Source organism: Conger conger, chromosome 1 (genome assembly GCF_963514075.1).
Source record: "Conger conger chromosome 1, fConCon1.1, whole genome shotgun sequence".
NCBI lineage: Eukaryota > Metazoa > Chordata > Actinopteri > Anguilliformes > Congridae > Conger > Conger conger.
The window spans coordinates 35,942,876-35,960,021 of NC_083760.1; the positions used below are offsets into that span (position 1 = coordinate 35,942,876).

At 41.3% G+C, this 17,146-nt stretch overlaps 1 protein-coding gene across 1 annotated transcript in view; it reads left to right on the top strand.

Annotated features, from left to right (window-relative positions):
* The window catches only part of LOC133124596 (uncharacterized), a 72,426-nt gene that overhangs the window by 1,043 nt on the left and 54,237 nt on the right, over positions 1-17,146 (top strand). The window contains exons 2-6 of the mRNA XM_061235969.1: positions 895-1,019; positions 1,178-1,395; positions 1,537-1,674; positions 13,707-13,845; positions 13,940-14,012. Of these exons, the coding sequence (XP_061091953.1) occupies positions 895-1,019; positions 1,178-1,395; positions 1,537-1,674; positions 13,707-13,845; positions 13,940-14,012 (693 nt within the window). The remainder of the gene's footprint in view (positions 1-894; positions 1,020-1,177; positions 1,396-1,536; positions 1,675-13,706; positions 13,846-13,939; positions 14,013-17,146) is intronic.

Consider the following 17,146-nt stretch of genomic DNA (forward strand, 5'->3'; position numbering starts at 1 on the left):
CCTTGAAGTCCTCCAAAGGAAGTCCTCTATTTAGACGTAGGCCTCGCAAATTTTTTGTTGTAAAACGCCATCCTTTTTTGGCATAAATTGTCAAGAACTGTTTTAGCCAAAGTGCGTGGGTATTGAAAGTGCTACGGATTTGTTACGCAGGCAAATTATGTGTTGTTTTATGCAAGCCTAACAAACTATGCACTGTTGGAAACGGTCACTTCAATAACATGCCCATAGTCAGTTCTTTCATAAGTTGAAGTTATACTTAATTTTCTTACACATGGATGGTGCCAACACATTCGCTCTGCAAGGATCATTGCATTACCAATACTGAGACGATTGTACATGGGCTCATCGTGTCCCAGAGAGCCTATACAAAACGTGGATAATAACATTCCTGTCTACAAGTACTTTTGTAGAAGTATACAGTGGAAAAACGGACAACAATGATAATTCCTCCAGAGAAATTCTAAGTAAACAATGGACAATCTACCAGTGTTTCTGAATGTGCTTCTGAAAGTGTTGTAGAGTTACAGTTTTTGTAAGCCTGAACATGATTGGATACGAGGCATTCAGAAAAAACAGGTGTGCATTGCATTCAGACATTTATATTTGAAGTATCAATTATTCAATTAGTCTTGTCACCTGTGTCTTATTAAGTTTGGTTCTGTTCATCTGTTTCTTGTTAATTATGATCTTTTTTCCCTTTTGTCTCGTGTATGTATAGCCCTCTTGTTTCATGTTTTAGTGCTAAGTCTTGAGTTTCTTTTGACTGTTGTCTCTAGGTCTTGTGAGTTTGCAGCTCAGTATTGCTAGTTTACCTGTTCCTTTGTTTCCAAAGTTATTAGTGTTCACGTTTTAAGTACGTTTTTGCTGCTTTTTGCCACCCCATCTGTGCCTCAGTCTGGTTCTCTGCACTTGGGTCCACACCTCAGCTCTCCACCTCACAGCAAGACTCAGTCACCCATGGACCCTGCACAGGACCAGTCCTCCAAGATGGAACGCATGCGGGCAGCACTGGCAAACCAGTGAACTGTGATCGGTCACCATGAACAGGCTCTCCGACTAATCCTGGACAACCTGCAGTCCCTAGACCACTTGCTCCATCTACAGCCCCTGCACCAGTGCCACCTTCCATTCCAAGCCCTCCACTACCTCATGAGCCCCGACTGCCAACCCCAGACAGATATGATGGGAAACTGGAAGGGGCTTTCTCTCGCAATTCGAAAGTGGTGGATTACAGCATCACACTCACAGCTCATTCGGGCTGGAACACTGCAGCACTCATCTCATCCTTTAAAATAAAGGGTGAGCTGGCATCCCGGGAGGTGCCAGAAGATCTGGATGTGCACATAGACGTGACCGTTTGGGTGGACAACCACCTCCGGGAGAGCCGAAGAGAAAGTTTGCACCACTTCCAAAAGACAAGCTGACCTGGTGACGCCATCCCCCAAGCACCCAACCATCCCTCCGAGCCTTCCCAAACTTGTGGACCAGCGCTACAGAGGAGCCTTGGCAAGTAGGCTTATGGTCCCGCGTTCTCAGGAAGACAGGCCCTGTTTCAGGAAGGGAAGCCGACCATTTATCCCAAACTTGAGACTCCTAGGGTTCTGCTGACAGTGTCCCTTGCCTCGGAAGGTCTCAATCACACCCTCCAGCCCATGCTGGACTCTGGCATTGCAGGTAATTTCTTGGACGTGGAGCTAGCTATAGGGACCAAGGGACCACATTTCCCAGGATTCCACAGTGAGCTTCCGCAACCTTACCACACCGCCTCGGCGTGAAGTCTAGTTACAGTTAAACCAATACTGTAATGCCGGAAGCAATAAAAACTTGCACAGTATAAGACCTAGGACAATCGCATTGTCCACTCTCTTGCTCTTCTCTCTTGGCTCTTGCCTCTTCATTCTCACTTGGCTTCTGCAACTACATCTCGTCCTGCTCCCGATGCCTCACAGACATACATAGCTTACCTTGCCTCTATTATTATTATTGGAAACTGGCGCATGCATGTTGCTGCATCAGCTGACCACACGGAACAAACTTCTAACTGCAGCTATCAACTTTTCCATGCGGAAAAAGGACCAGCAGACATCTTTCAAAGACCAAACGTACCAGACAACATCATGCAGCACCCCAGCTTTCCACGTATCCCTGCCGGAGACATCCACAATTCACAGCTCCATGTTACTTTTCATAGGAAAGCAGTAAGACTGAACAAGCTTTCCAGGCATAGCCGGTGTTTAGCTTAGTCTTAACTGAGATTGTGAATGTGTGTGCCTCTGTTTGTTGTCTATAGAATGCCTTCGGTTCGGTGTGTGTTTCCCTGAATAGGTTCGCCATCTTTCACGCATGTAGAGTTAAAAATTGTTTATTAAACCGGGTGTCTGTTTTGGTGTCATGTTAACATGAGTCAAATCAGTCTTTCGAAGAAGTTTCAGGTTATTCAAGTCATTTTATTATTAATAAAATGTCCACATTTTTGGTAATAATAATAATAGTAATAATAGTAATTTTATGAGAGTGATTACTTTTTGCAGTTTAACTGCTACACCATATAATTAGCGCAATACGTGAGGATTGTTAAGGCGGAAACCCCTGGGTTTTTCCAGCATGCATCACCTCACCACCCCCCTCTGGCTGCTGACAACATTGCAAGATAAGCTCCACCTGATCCACTCTCCTGATTTCCCACTCATCCTGGGCTACCTATAGCTGCCATATCACAAGCCGTGTCTGGATTGGACCACCGGGCATCTCACTGGATAGGGTCCTATCTGCCACAGCACCTGTCTCCAGTCCAGGTCATCTTTTCACCCGCTCCAGCCCATTTCCATGGTCCAGTTCGAGTCCATGCTCCAGCATCTTCTCAATCTCTGGGTCATTCCCATACTCCAGTCCAAACTCCAGTCCAGTTCCAAAAGACAGACGACCAAATAATGTGTCTGCTACATCCCCTTCCCACTTCCAATCATCCCTGTTCAGACTTCTCAGTGGACTTCATCACCGATCTTCCACCGTCTCAGGGCCACACAGTAGTTCTGGTGATTGTTGACCAGTTTTCCAAGGCCTGTCATTTTGTCCCCCTGCCCAAGCCTCCATCAGCTCTGGAAACAGCAGAACTCTGGAATGCTTTTTAACCAGTTCCTTGGAGCCTCTGTCAGCCTGTCCTGTCCTATTAGTATCAATTATTCTATTACACTTGTTAAGTTTGGTTCTTCTGTTCATCTGTGTCTAGTTAGTTTTGATCTTTTTTCCTGGTTGTCTCATTTATATTTAGCCCTCTTGTTTCAAGTTTCAGTGCCAAGTCTTGAGTTTTTCTTGACTGTTGTCTATAGGTCTTGTGGTAGCGTGTGCCATTTTCTCTTCAGTTAAATGTGACGCTAATTGGTTTGTCACTCCTATGCTGTCAAATATGGATGTTTTCATTTTATAGTTGTTACAGTTGCAACTTAGTATTGCAGTTTATGAGTTTATCTATTAACCTTTGTTTACTTATTTCTTAGTGTTTGTGCTTTATTTTTCGCCAAGTAAAGTTTTGCTGCCTTTTGCCAGCCTATCTGCCTCAGTCTGGTTCTCTGCACTTGGGTCTCCACCTCAAAACAAAAGAAGATACAGTACTGTACAAACGTTTTAGGCAGGTATGAAAAAATGCTGTAAAGTAAGAATGCTTTCAAAAATAGAAATGTTAATAGTTTATTTTTATCAATTAACAAAATCCAAAGTGAGTGAACAGAAGAAAAATCTAAATCAAATCAATATTTGGTGTGACCACCCTTTGCCTTCAAACCAGCATTAATTCTTCTAGTTACACTTGCACAAAGTCAGGGATTGTGTAGGCAGATAGTCAGGTGTGTGATTAACTCATTATACCAAACAGGAGCTAATGATCATCAATTTAATATGTAGGTTGAAGCACAATCATTAACTGAAACAGAAACAGCTGTGAAGGAGGGTTAGAGCTGGGTGAGGAACAGCCAAACTCTGCTTCCAAGGTGAGGTTGCTGTAGACAGTTTAATGTCAGAAGTCATACACCATGGCAAGACTGAGCACAGCAACAAGACACAAGGTAGTTATACTGCATCAGCAAGGTCTCTCCCAGGCAGAAATTTCAAGGTAGTCAGGGGTTTCCAGATGTACTATCCAAGTTCAGTTGAAGAAGCATAAATAAACGGGCAATGTTGAGGACAGTAGACGCAGTGGTCAGCCAAGGAAACTTAGTGCAGCAGATGAAAGACACATCATGCTTACTTCCCTTCGCAATTGGAAGATGTCCAGCAGTGCCATCCACTCAGAATTGGCAGAAACCAGTACCCAGGTACACATCTACTGTGCAGAGAAGTCTGGTCAGAAGTGGTCTTCATGGAAAAATTGTGGCCAAAAAGCCATACCTCCGACATGGAAACAAGGCCAAGCGACTCAACTATGCATGAAAACACAGGAACAGAAAAGTGGCAGCAGGTTCTGTGGACTGATGAGTCAAAATGTGAAATATTTGGCTGTAGCAGAAGGCAGTTTGTTCGCTGAAGGGCTGGAGAGCGGTACAAGAATACACGTTATGTATCATCTTGACTGGAGGGGGAGTGTTTTTTTTTACTTTAAGAACTTTAAGCCCTGTGCAAATGCCCCGCACATATTTTACAATTTTGTGATCACCTCAAACATAATATGACTTATTGTAGCAGAAAAGTGTATGCTCGCTGAAGTGATATTTCACTGCTTTTAATCGTGTATCTTTTGAGTAACTGAGTAAGAAAAATGTTACAATAGTGCCAGTTCTCCCCTACGACAACTTTTCACATTTCACAAATGGATTTTGTTTTGTATCTGGTGAGATGGTTTTACCATTTATGTGTCAAATACAAAGTTGTTTTTGTCTCATGACTTGAGTTTTCGGAGTCTATGCAGTTTGTTCTATATGCCAACTATGTTCTTGTTTCAGCCTGTTTACGTTATGATGATTTATTTTGATTAAATGTGCCCATTATTTAGCTTACGTCCTTTGTCAACATGTGTTGCTGACAGTAGCTGCTGTTAATGGTCAGTCTGTTTCTTGAAAAACATTCATCAAGTCATAAACATTGTATTGTTACTGTACTGTAAGGATAAAAGGGGAGTTCAATACCTGTTGGTAGCTATGCATTTGTACTTTATTATGAGACAAAGAAATTGCATATTTGCATTTGATCATACACTAGACGTTCCATTAAAATGAACTTTGTGTAAAACTTCACATTGTAACGTTCCCCTTAATTCGCTGAAAACAAACACATTCTCATTAACATGTAAAGAACAGAAATAACAAAGAAAAAAATGTGGGGGATTGGCAGATTAAGTGCATTCACTGTAATGGGGACAGTGAGCTCTTAGCACTGTAGTAATCTAATTATCCATATTAGAATGGAAAATACTAGGGGTGAGCGAGTACTGCATTACTTGTATCTGTATGTATCTGTAGTGGGTGACATTAGGTCAGGTGGTGAGAGCAGTCGTCTGGCAGTCGGGGGGTTGCGAGTTCGATCTGGGTGTGTCAAAGTGTCCCTGAGCAAGACACCTAACCCCCAAATGCTCCTGATGAGCTGATTGGTGCCTTGCATGGCAGCCAATTGCCGTTGGTGTGTGAATGTGTGTGTGAATGGGTGAATGAGAAGCATAAATTGTACAGCACTTTGGATAAAGGGGCTATATAAATCCCAATCATTTACCATGTGTCCGTTCAACCATTCAACAATGAAATTATCCATATCCGGGTTACTTGTACTTGGAAGTGGGCATGACGTAACCCAGAAGTGGTGTCGTTTAAACAGTCCCCCGTACGACATTGAGATTTACAGTACATTGAAACCACCTGGAGCACAACTAGAACAGTTTTGCACTCTGTAATTCAGGCAAATCTCTATTATCTTCTGATTAATCTTTTTATAAATTAAAAACCGAAACCGTCTATATAAAATGATGCGCATGCGTGAACAATTTTACAAGGAACACTTTTCACTGAGCCACCTGCCAGTTCATCAGCACCACTATCCGCATTGCTGTCACACTCTCCCTTTAAACACACATCCATGTTGTCCTAAAGCATTATACTATTAAGCAACGCATCCATCACAGTTTGTTATATAAATACAATAATGCAGATAAAAATCACTCAAATAACATACTGTAAATCACAAACACTTGTGTGACCAGCGACCATACTCCCGTCCAGATCCTCTGACCAGTAACTCTCATGGCAATCTGTGATGGCAATATACCTCATTCAATACACTGGGCTCCCATGAATTATCGGTACGTTTCAAAATAAGTAACGTCGGAACAAAACTGCCCCAAACCTTGCTATCAGGTGATGTCTATCAGTCACCCACACTACAGTACAGCCTAAAGTAGCCAGCTAGGTTACCAACCACAACCTTAGCGTTGCAATAAACAGGCTTATTTCAATTCAGCCACTTCAGCTACCATTTTAAGAGCGAAACATTTATTTAATTAACATGATCATTAAAACACTGAAGAATTGATTTATTTTACCCCGACCGGAGAATGCAGTAAGTCTGACCCAGGTAGAAAGCTACAAAGTGCCACCATTCATGCTTTGAAATGTTTGGGGCGTTATGGGTTTGTAATCCTGCTTTGTGAAATATCAGTTAAGATTGCTAGCTAGCTACAGCAGATACTGTAGCTAAAATGCTATACATGCATGACAACAACAGCAATAAGCCAACAGGGTCCACCAAGATAAGCGTTTAACATTATAGTACACCAACTGTTAGATTAACTAAGATGAAGGACCAGAAAAGGAGCCGTTGAGTAGTTAAGTGTAGGCAAAGAATGGCTAGACATTAAGGACTTCAGCCGTCCTCACACATTAAAGTGTATTCAGACCACTTCAGATGACAGGTCATTTGACCAGACAAATTTGTAGGACATAACAAGCAAGCTCACTAGCTAGCTAGCTACATTAACATTACAGCTATCTAAAAAAAAAATACACTGCAAGCAACATCAGCTTGAACAACTTCAACAAACAAATCAAGTCGATGGCAATCACCCACACGTTTCACAGCTACGCCCAGCAAAATCACAGTACCTAGCTAGCTGGCGATTAAACAAGTTTAAAAGTGAATAACTAAGTAACAAGAATCACCACCAGAAAAAGGTAAATTGACAAAATGCACTACCTTACCTCTAGCTAAAATAATGTCCATGTCCACAAAATCGTGATCGTATCCTCTGTCCTTACAATTATTTGTCCTTAAATCTTTTAATCCTGGATCATTTATGTCTAAAGTTAGCTCTGTACTGTAGCTTGTTTGAATCACATGGATGTGTGTTTAGAACGTGTCATGGGAAGAGGTGGGGTTTGGAGTTTGAGTTATTTGTGTACAGTCTATGGTCCCTCCACACACACACACATTCATCTAATGAGAGTAAATTTGCTGAAGCCATTCTGATTTTGCAGTGTTTACCCTCTGGGGTCTGAGGGCAAAATGAGGAAAATTGGTGACCGTGCCATGCTCTGACATATGTGTCATTTCAATCAATAATATCATATGTTAATAAACGGCTATTCATAGAACTTTGTGGTCAGACTTGAAACTGGGAAAATAGTACAATTTCAGCAGTCTATTATGTCATCAGTGTTTCTTTTAGCACATACATTTATGTCTGCAGTAAGTATACAGTTAAATTTAATACAATTAGCATTTATTCTGGCTAGTGATTTATGTCTTTCTTGTTATTGCTCACTCGTGAAATATGATTGGATCCTTATGTTATAAAGAATAGCATGTCCATATTTAAAGCCTGTCACTATGGTGTATTTTCTCAGGGTGATCCAAGTACTTAGTTTTAGTAATTGGAAAGGAGGATACATGTTTTTTCATATTATTACAGTGTAGCCTATTACACAAAAAGGTAACAACATATTTAAACAGCTCGATAGGCTTCTCTTGGTTGAACACGTTTCAGTATCCATGTTTAAAAAATTAAATTAATGTTATGAATTGCTTTAGCCTATCTTAAATTTTTCATTATGGTTCGTTTTATTGGTCATGTGTCCCCTCGTTCATCAATTAACAACTTGTTCACCACAGTATCTAATTTTATCAGTTAAATAATTGTTAATTGTTTTTATGTATTTGGTTGCAATATAGCATAGCAAGCAAAACATGAACGTCCATCATATGAAGATTGGAAACCACTGGTATACATATCGTTCTGCATGATCTGAAACCTCACAATGTCCCTCCCAGAAGTTCCCAAGGCAGTGAACCCAAAACCGTACACAAACACTATCATTGTTTTCTGGTTACAGATTACCCACTGCAACAAGAAAATGTTGAAAAAAACACCTGGTTTTCCTTTCTTTTCAATTCACGTTGCGAAACCAAAAAATTTAAAAGAAATTTATCTTACCAGCGTAAGATAAATGAAATAACACATGAACGAATCTCTAATCAACACCTCCCTCTCTTCCGGCACCATGCCCTCTTCCCTGAGGAGGGCCAGAGTCACTCCCCTGCTCAAAAAACCTACTCTTGACCCCTCTGCCCTGAACAACTACCGGCCTGTCTCTCTTCTTCCCTTTCCCGCTAAAACTCTGGAACGGGCAGTCTGCTCCCAACTGTCCACTTATCTTCTCCAGAACAATCTCCATGACCCCAACCAGTCTGGCTTCAAGAGTGGCCACTCCACTGAGACCGCCCTGCTCGCGGTCACTGAGGCACTCCACTCTGCTAAAGCAAAATCCCTCTCCTCTGTCCTCATCTTCCTCGACCTGTCGGCTGCCTTCGATACAGTCAACCATGAGATTATTTCCTTCCCCCCCGACACCCAAGTCACCACACAGATCTCTGCCTGCTTGGCTGATATCTCTGCGTGGATGACTTCCCACCACCTGAAGCTCAACCTTGCCAAAACTGAGCTTCTCTACATCCCTGCTAAGTCCTCTCCGTCAATCGACCTCTCATTGACTGTTGAGGACTTTGTAGTTTCCTCCTCCCGTAGGGCAAAGAATCTTGGGGTGACTCTTGATAACTGCCTCACCCTGACTCCACAAGTATCCTCCACTGCCAGAACCTGCTGGTTAGTTCTCTATAATATACTCCGTATCCGTCATCTCCTGACTGAGAAAGCCACCCAGCTCCTAGTCCAGGCGCTCGTCATTTCCATAAATCAGAAAGAAAGCCGTTGGATTTATAAACTCAAAGCTTTGGAGTTCCCGGGCCTAAATGATTCTATAGATATGGTATCTTTTTTATAGACCCCTTAGATATGGGCCCTTTTTTAGTGTATTCTTTGTCTTCTTACTGACTGTATTTCTCCCCTTACTATATGTTAATACTGTTACATGGCATAACGAGCAGGATAGTTTTTGAATTTATATAGTGTTTACTAGTTGCTCTCTATTTTTACTATCCTTTATAGCAGGTCTATGTATTGTACAGCAGTTCTATATATTGTTTGTTTACTGACCTCTAGTGTTTTCTGTTTGTCTTGCATTCAGATTTATTCCTGAGCCCTCCCACTTTGCACAGCTGTGGTCAATCACCTTAATGACACCCTTAGGTGTATATATACTTCTGCTGTTTGTTCTCGCTTTTCATGTCTGCCCTGATGAAGGCCACTATTTGGCCGAAACATGTTGGTATTTTTTAGTGTTCAACTATGAACTAGCCTTTTATAATAAAGCTGTTTTTTACTTCATTGGAAGAGTGCCTTGGATCCACTTCTTTTGCTCTTTTAACTGGATGGTTTCCCCATGTTTTTGGACCAAAGAGCACCTTCCATTATACTTTTGACTTGAACGCCGTAGCCCTCCTCCTCTTCTGTTTTTTTGAGCATTTCATGTGTATTTTGCTAGTTCTGGATGTGATGCTTTGACTTATGGTAGAACCTATGCACTTGTAAGTCACTTTGGATTAAAAGCGTCTGCCAAATGACTAAAATGTAAATGTAAATGTAACGAATAATGACCTATCATACGGTAAAATCTGTTCTGCATGGGCCATTGCTGTATGCGGACAGCTCATTATACAGAGTAGATTGCTCACATTTGCAACCTGGTGGTTGTGCGAAAAACAAACATACATCACTATGGATTATGGGAAAACAGGCGAGAGTGGCATTGCAGTCTGGGAAGGAGTCAAAAAGTAACTTCTTGGATGACTCGCCTTGTCTAGCAATGGCAGATACTGCGTTTGCGAAATCACGGTCTATTTTTGTTTTGCTTATTCAAATTTCCATACCACAAAACCAGTAAAGAGAGAGTCTATGAAAGATCTATAAAATACCACCATTAACTTCTCTACAATTGCACTGGGTACACTATATGGTGTTGCAAATTAAAAATAATGCAATAGGCTATGGTTACAGGGAAATTACTTGCTTCATGAGAATATTATTTTCTTACATGTAAACCTATATATTTACTTGGAGGCAAAACAAAATTATTCAGCGGACACTTTATTATGTAAGATGTGTCCAACATGATATAGGTCTATATGGTATAGTTTACCTATGTATACAATTGGGCCTACATCTGGCAATTTTGGCTAATTATAAATTATGTTTGACCAGATAATTATTCTTTGGAATTTATGTGGGGGGTATATGAGAACAGCTAGAAATACCCTACTATAACACTAACAAATTGATGTGAAGTCTTCATTTATTATTATCATGATTATTATTATTGGATACAGGAGATTGTGTGCCAAGAGCTTCTTCAAATTACTTTCTCATTATATTTTATTCAGGGGTTTTGATACAGCTATTTCGATATAAACTCCATCGTAGGATGTTTATTAAGATTTTTGGTGTCTGTCCGACCATTTATCTTGGAATGATGATGGATAAGATAGTCTCACAACTTCCTTGTGGGTGGTGACAGATTTTTTTGACCCAAAAGGCACTTCACTCAAACCAGAACAAGTAGTTTCCCATCATCCATGAAATTGTGCAGTCGGTGGAGAGCAACTGCGTCAGAATCAGGAGAGGCAGTAATGGAATACCCGGTGATCCTCTGGCAAGTGTTTCCCAAGATGGGGATGGAGGAGAAAGGTTTTCATTGGGAAAGCCTCATCTGCCATCATCACAAATGGCACCGGTCCGAACTCAGGTGCCGAGAGGAGTGGGCATGGTCCTGGTACATTCACGGAGAAGGTGCCCTCATAATTATAAAAACCAAAGCCAGAATTAGCTGGTGCCAGAATTGCATCATGCTTCACATCAAGTGCACAGATGCAATTTGGGAAATTCCATTTTTCATTGAACCTCCTGGCAGTGTTCCTCCAGCACTCCTCAGTTGGGACTGGCATGTGGGTTTCCCTCATTTGTGCCCAGATGACATCACTGGTGTCTTTCACCAAATCAGCTACAGTTGGCACTCATAGACAGAAACTGGAGGTGAGGGTTGTGAAAGAATCCCCAGTGCTGAGAATTTTGGGGAACGTGGGAGGAGAAGGCTTAGACTTTGCCTTATAAACAAAATCTAAGAAAACAATTTGATCCACATTTGTGCCAGTCAGTTATTACTTTAACTAATTGATATCATTTCTTGATTGCTATCTATCAATAATATAAATCATAATAATAATAATAATAATAATAAATTGAATTCTCTATCTATATATGGAAGTAGACATAGAGGTTATGCTTGTAGTATCAGAAACATGCATGCCAACATTCTTTTGAAATTGCACTCATGTCCTGGTGCAATCACTCATTACAGACAAAGCAATGGTGTGCTCTTTTTTATTCTGTTGCTGATACATAGTCTGTTTATATATTGTTTACAGCCTTGTGGTAAATAATTTGACATAATGTGGCTCATAGTCTGCTGCTAGACTGCTAAAATAACCGTGGATACATTGTAAACTTGTAAATGATAGTCCAGTAGTAGACAAACTCTTGCTTATCAATCATGCCCCTTCTTGGTTAACTGATATAGCCTATAATCAATGTCTACTACTGCCACCTACTGGACTATCATTTACAAGTTTACAATGTATCTATCCATTAATTCATTCATTATCCTAACCGGCTTATCCTGAACAGGGTCGCTGGAGCCTATCCCAGCATACATTGGGCGAAAGGCAGGAATACACCCTGGACAGGTCGCCAGTCCATCCAATCAGCCTAACCTGCATGTCTTTGGACTGTGGGAGGAAACCGGAGTACCCGGAGGAAACCCACGCAAACACGGGGAGAACATGCAAACTCCACACAGAGAGGCCCCGGCTGACTGGGATTCGAACCCAGGACCTCCTTGCTGTGAGGCGCCAGTGCTACCCACTGCACCATCTGTGCCGCCCCTAATGTATCTATCCATTACAGCAAATTATAGTTATAATTATTTAAATTTAAGATTTTGATTTAGGTTCATCTCAATACGTTTTGTTCCTCCGAATATCTGATTTGCTGATTTGTTGTAGTCCCACACCGAAGTGGTTTTCATCATTTAGGCAGTTGGATGCAGTGTTTTTGTTTTTTTGGCAAAACAAACGGCGGATCATGCTCGATTTGTTATTACATTTGAGAGGATGATATGAGTATAGAAAGATAGATAGGGCAGTGTTGTGAAAGACTTGTGATATGCTATATTATACATATTTTAAGGTTACAACAACTTACCGCAGACAGGCTGCCAGACGCTGCTCTGGGTCAATAGGATCCCTGTCTCCTCAAATGCGGCGTTAGCATCCACCTAAGGACCTCAAACTGTCCCACCAACAACAATGTCCGGAACCGGCCGTGATAGAGCCTCAGCTCCTGTACGAGGCAGTGGAACTCTCTTCTTCTGTGTCGAGTGAGGAGGAGGACGTCCTCACTGGATGATGTTGAATCCATTTTTTTTCTGAAGAATGAGCTGGCGCGAATTTATATTCGCAGGCGAGTATTTCCCATTTTCGTGTCGTTTATTCGTCACGAAATTCTTTACATTGTACAATTGTATATTTTGTGCGATCCGTACCATACACAAGCACAGTTCCTCAGGAAGAGCCCTTTAGCTAACGTTAGTTACTGACATGTAGCCTAACTGTTACTACTGTCTGAAAACAATGTTATCATTACACAATGTGTGCACTTATTTTTTACGTTGCTAAAACTGCCTCGCCTTACTTCTTGATTTCGGCGACATGACATAGGGCTTAGTGAATACACGTTTATTGGTACGAAAACTGACCATCTAGTCAGCGAGAAAATGCGGGCGAAGATCGGAAGCAAACCAGTTGTTTGCTGTGGTCTCCATAGTTACCTTATAGATTATGGCAACCAAGTCTAGAAACCAAGTCGTGTCACACATCAGACAAAACTTTGACAACTTTGCGGTAAGGTAAATCGTAATCAGTAAAATCGGTGCATATTGAATACATTATCAAATGCCTGTTTCAAGGAGGCTAATACAATAAGAAATAGCCTACGATTAAAACATGTTTCAAAGTATCATGCCGTTGGAGTGTGTATCTCGCGACAGCCAGTTCCTGACAGCCTGCAACCCCATTGTAGTTTTCCATATTACGTAGCTATAATATTTTTGTTTTCCATATTTGTACCTTTAAAAGTGATTAGTTGTCGATTTTCAGCGAGCACAACTGATAATGAACGCCATCTGTGTGTGGACTATTTTCTGCCTATTTGTCCGTGTACCACTTACAATAGCGTGTCTCTGTCACTCCTTTACGTTTAACGTATCTCTTATCTATGTGGGCAGTAATGGCAGGGGTGTACATGGTCTGTTCCACTGAAAAACTTAAGCTGATGGAGAAGGAGCTGCTGGGACAGCTGTCTGCTCTCCGGACAGAGATAGAGGTGAATGGTGTTCTAGATGTCTCACCTTCAAAGTCCTACAGGTAATGAAAAGTAATGGAGCAAGTGCAGTCCACTATGCTGCTGGTTTGTGCATGTTATTTTAATTCACCTTTCATTTCTTTTTTTCTGCTGCAGCTCTGTCCCAATACCAAAAGACATCTCCTACTTCCGTGTGGAGAGAGAGCAGATCCTGCAGAAGGGCCTGGAGGTAAGGATTCCCTTATGGATTCCTACTGTGGTAATTCCAAAGGGTAGAGACTACACAAAGCTTTGGTGGAGTTAAATTTGATTTATGATTGTACAATTCCAGCATTATGGATGTGACATTTGGACACAAAATGACAAAACAAAATACCTTAGAAAAATTAGTCTTTTCACATGATGAGAAAATTTTAATGTATGTTATCAGAAGGGAAGGGCCAAAAAATGTTTTAAAAAATATTGTTAAGCCAGAAAAAATGTGACAAATAAGACAGGTATTTTGGGGAGACACATTGTACACATTCAGAACACTTTGTGAATTGTAAAGTCTAATGCAGAAAGTTTGATATCTATGTAATGTAGGAGGCTTGGCTGCATATAGAAATAGCAATTTAGAAAAAAAGGTGGCATGGATAGTGCAGTGGGTAGCACTGCCGCCTCACAGCAAGGAGGTCCTGGGTTTGAATCCTGGTCGGCCGGGGCCTCTCTGTGTGGAGTTTGCATGTTCTCCCTATGTTTGTGTGGGTTCCTCCCACAGTCCAAAGACATGCAGGATAGGCTGATTGGAGAGTCTAAATTGCCTGTGGGTACGAGTGTGTGAGTGAATGGTGTATGTGCCCTGCGAAGGTTTTGCCAGGTGGCTGCTATAGTGTTTCTAGGTCATTGCCAGGCAGTTACTAAGGTGTTTCTAGGTCATTGCCAGGTAGTTGCTAAGGTGTTGCTAGGTGGTTGCTTAGTGGCTACTAGAGTGTTGATAAATTGTTGTTAGGTGTTACTAGGTTGCTATAATCTTGCTCTGCAGTTGCTAGGTGGTTGATTGATTGTTGCCATGGTGTTGCAATGGTGTAGGTGGTTGCTATAGTTTTTTATAGTGTTTCGAGGTGGTTGGTAAGATATGGCACGGTGGTTGCTATGGTGCTGCTAGGTGTTTGCTAAGGTTTTGCTAGTGTTGCTATCTGTTTGCTAAGGTGTTGCTAGGTGGTTGCTAGGGTATTTCTAGGTCGTTGCAAGCTAGTTGCTTGGGTGTTGCTAGGTGGTTGCTAAAGTGTTGCTTGGTTGGTTGCTATGGTATTGCTAGGGTGTTGCCAGGTTGTTGCTGTGGTGTTTCTAGGTGGTTGGTAAGGTATGCTTGGTGGTTGTTATGGTGTTGCTTAGACATTGCTAAGGTTCTGCTATGGTGTTGCTAGGTGGTTGTTTGGGTATTACTTGGTGGTTGCTAGGGTTGTAATGTTTCTGTATTTGTTCTGTATGTTTTCATGTTTAGTCTTGTTTATTATTCATTTTTCTTAGTTACCTGGTTTATGTTTCCCATTACAGTTCTCCATTGTCCTCCCCTGTTATGTCTGCGTCTGAATGTTTACCAGTCTAGTCACTCCCCTGTCTGCGTGTCCCACTATTCGGGTGGTTACGGTAGTTTCGGTTTTTTCAACTTTTTTCTAAAACTCGCGATTCTTACTTCCTGCTTTTTCTTGGTAGTTAAATGTTGTAAAGCACTATTCTTACTAACTACTACTAATCTAGGTTGTGTACAGTACTAATCCGATTAATACACTTACTGTCTGTCTAACTAACTAACTAACAATCACTTTTATTGGGTAGTTTAGAAATATTCACGTAACTATCTCACTAACGCTATCTCTTAGTATTTCTGCACTGTTCTGTAACTCCGCCTCCCTATGCTATCCCTGATTACTCGTTTAGTTTCAGCGAAGTGTTCGCACCTGTCCCTAACTATCACTACGTCTTCAAACTATGCAAATATCTACTCCCTAATCCAGAGCCGTATGTTTTACATGTTTTGTTTCGTGCATCCAGTCCGCGTTTTCGTCTCCCTCCCGTTATTATGTTATTTTGTTCTTTATTTTTCGTTTTGTTTTTATTTTAATTGTACGAAATAAAGTTTATAAAATTACCCTATTATGTTTCCCCACCTGTTGTCTATTTGTTTAGCCCACCTTGTTCTCTGCCCCGCCTAGATTGTCACCTTCCCTCTTGTATTTAAACCCCATTCTCAGTATGCTTCTTTGTCAGGACGTTGATCTTAATAAGTGCCGATTGTGTGTAAGCCTTGTTATAGAGATTCTTGATAGACACCCCTTTGCCTTGACTTCCGTACCTGCCTTGCCCTCTTGTTTGTTTGCCCATCTGATCTTCTGTTTTTTTCGACGTGTTATTTTGTACTTTTTGACTACGAGTTTGTTTTTGCCCTTTTGTACCTTCGCCCTGTGATTTCCTGGATTTTGACCTCTCGCTTGTTTTTTTGACCATTCTTTTGCCTTTCGTTCTTGGCTTTGTACTTTGTTACTCGGTGGCTGTTTAGGTGTTACAAGGTGGTTGCTAGAGTCTTGCTCGGATGTTGCTATAGTTTTATTAGGTGGTTTCTAGGGCTAGGGTGTTGCTAGATGGTTCGTAGTGTGTTGCTAGGTGGTTGCTTGCGTATTACTTGGTGGTTGCTAAGGTGTTATGTGGTTAAGGTGTTGCTTGGTGGTTGCTGAGGTGTTGCTAGGTAGCTGATTGGTGGTTGCTCGATGTTGCTAAAGTGTTGCTAGGTGGTTGTAGCAGCAGTCTAAAAGTAACCAGGATTTCAGTATTTTAGTAGCAGAAGTAGGGCTGATATTTTGGAGTGAAAATTAGTAAGTTGTAATTTACTAATGATAACTAAGGTGTAGCAATCAGGATGGTGGTTGCTAGGTTGTTGCTAAGGTGTTACTAGGTGGTTGCTGGGCCATTGCTAGGTGTCTGGTAAGGTGTTGCTTGGTTGTTGGTAGGTTAAGTTGTTGCTAAGGTGTTGCTTCATCGTTGCTAAGGTGTTACTAGGTGGTTGATAGATTTTTGCTAGGTCTCTCTTGCATAACAGCTCTCTCGTCCGTGGTTCCCCATTCTCTACTGCAAAAAAGAGCACACATTTAACAGCCTCGACTAATTTGAAATGTAGTCCAGGTGCGTGCCTACTTAATCAGTAGGTGAGGTCCTCAGTTTGCCCTGCTTCCTCCTTCCTGCGAACTGTGTCCTTGCCACAGCATTTAAACAGCATGGTCTCAGAAATGTGATGGAGTGGACATTTACCTGAAGTACATTACTACATTTTGACCATTTTTGTTTGTTTTGTTTTTACAGCAACAGTTACAATTTTGAAGCAAT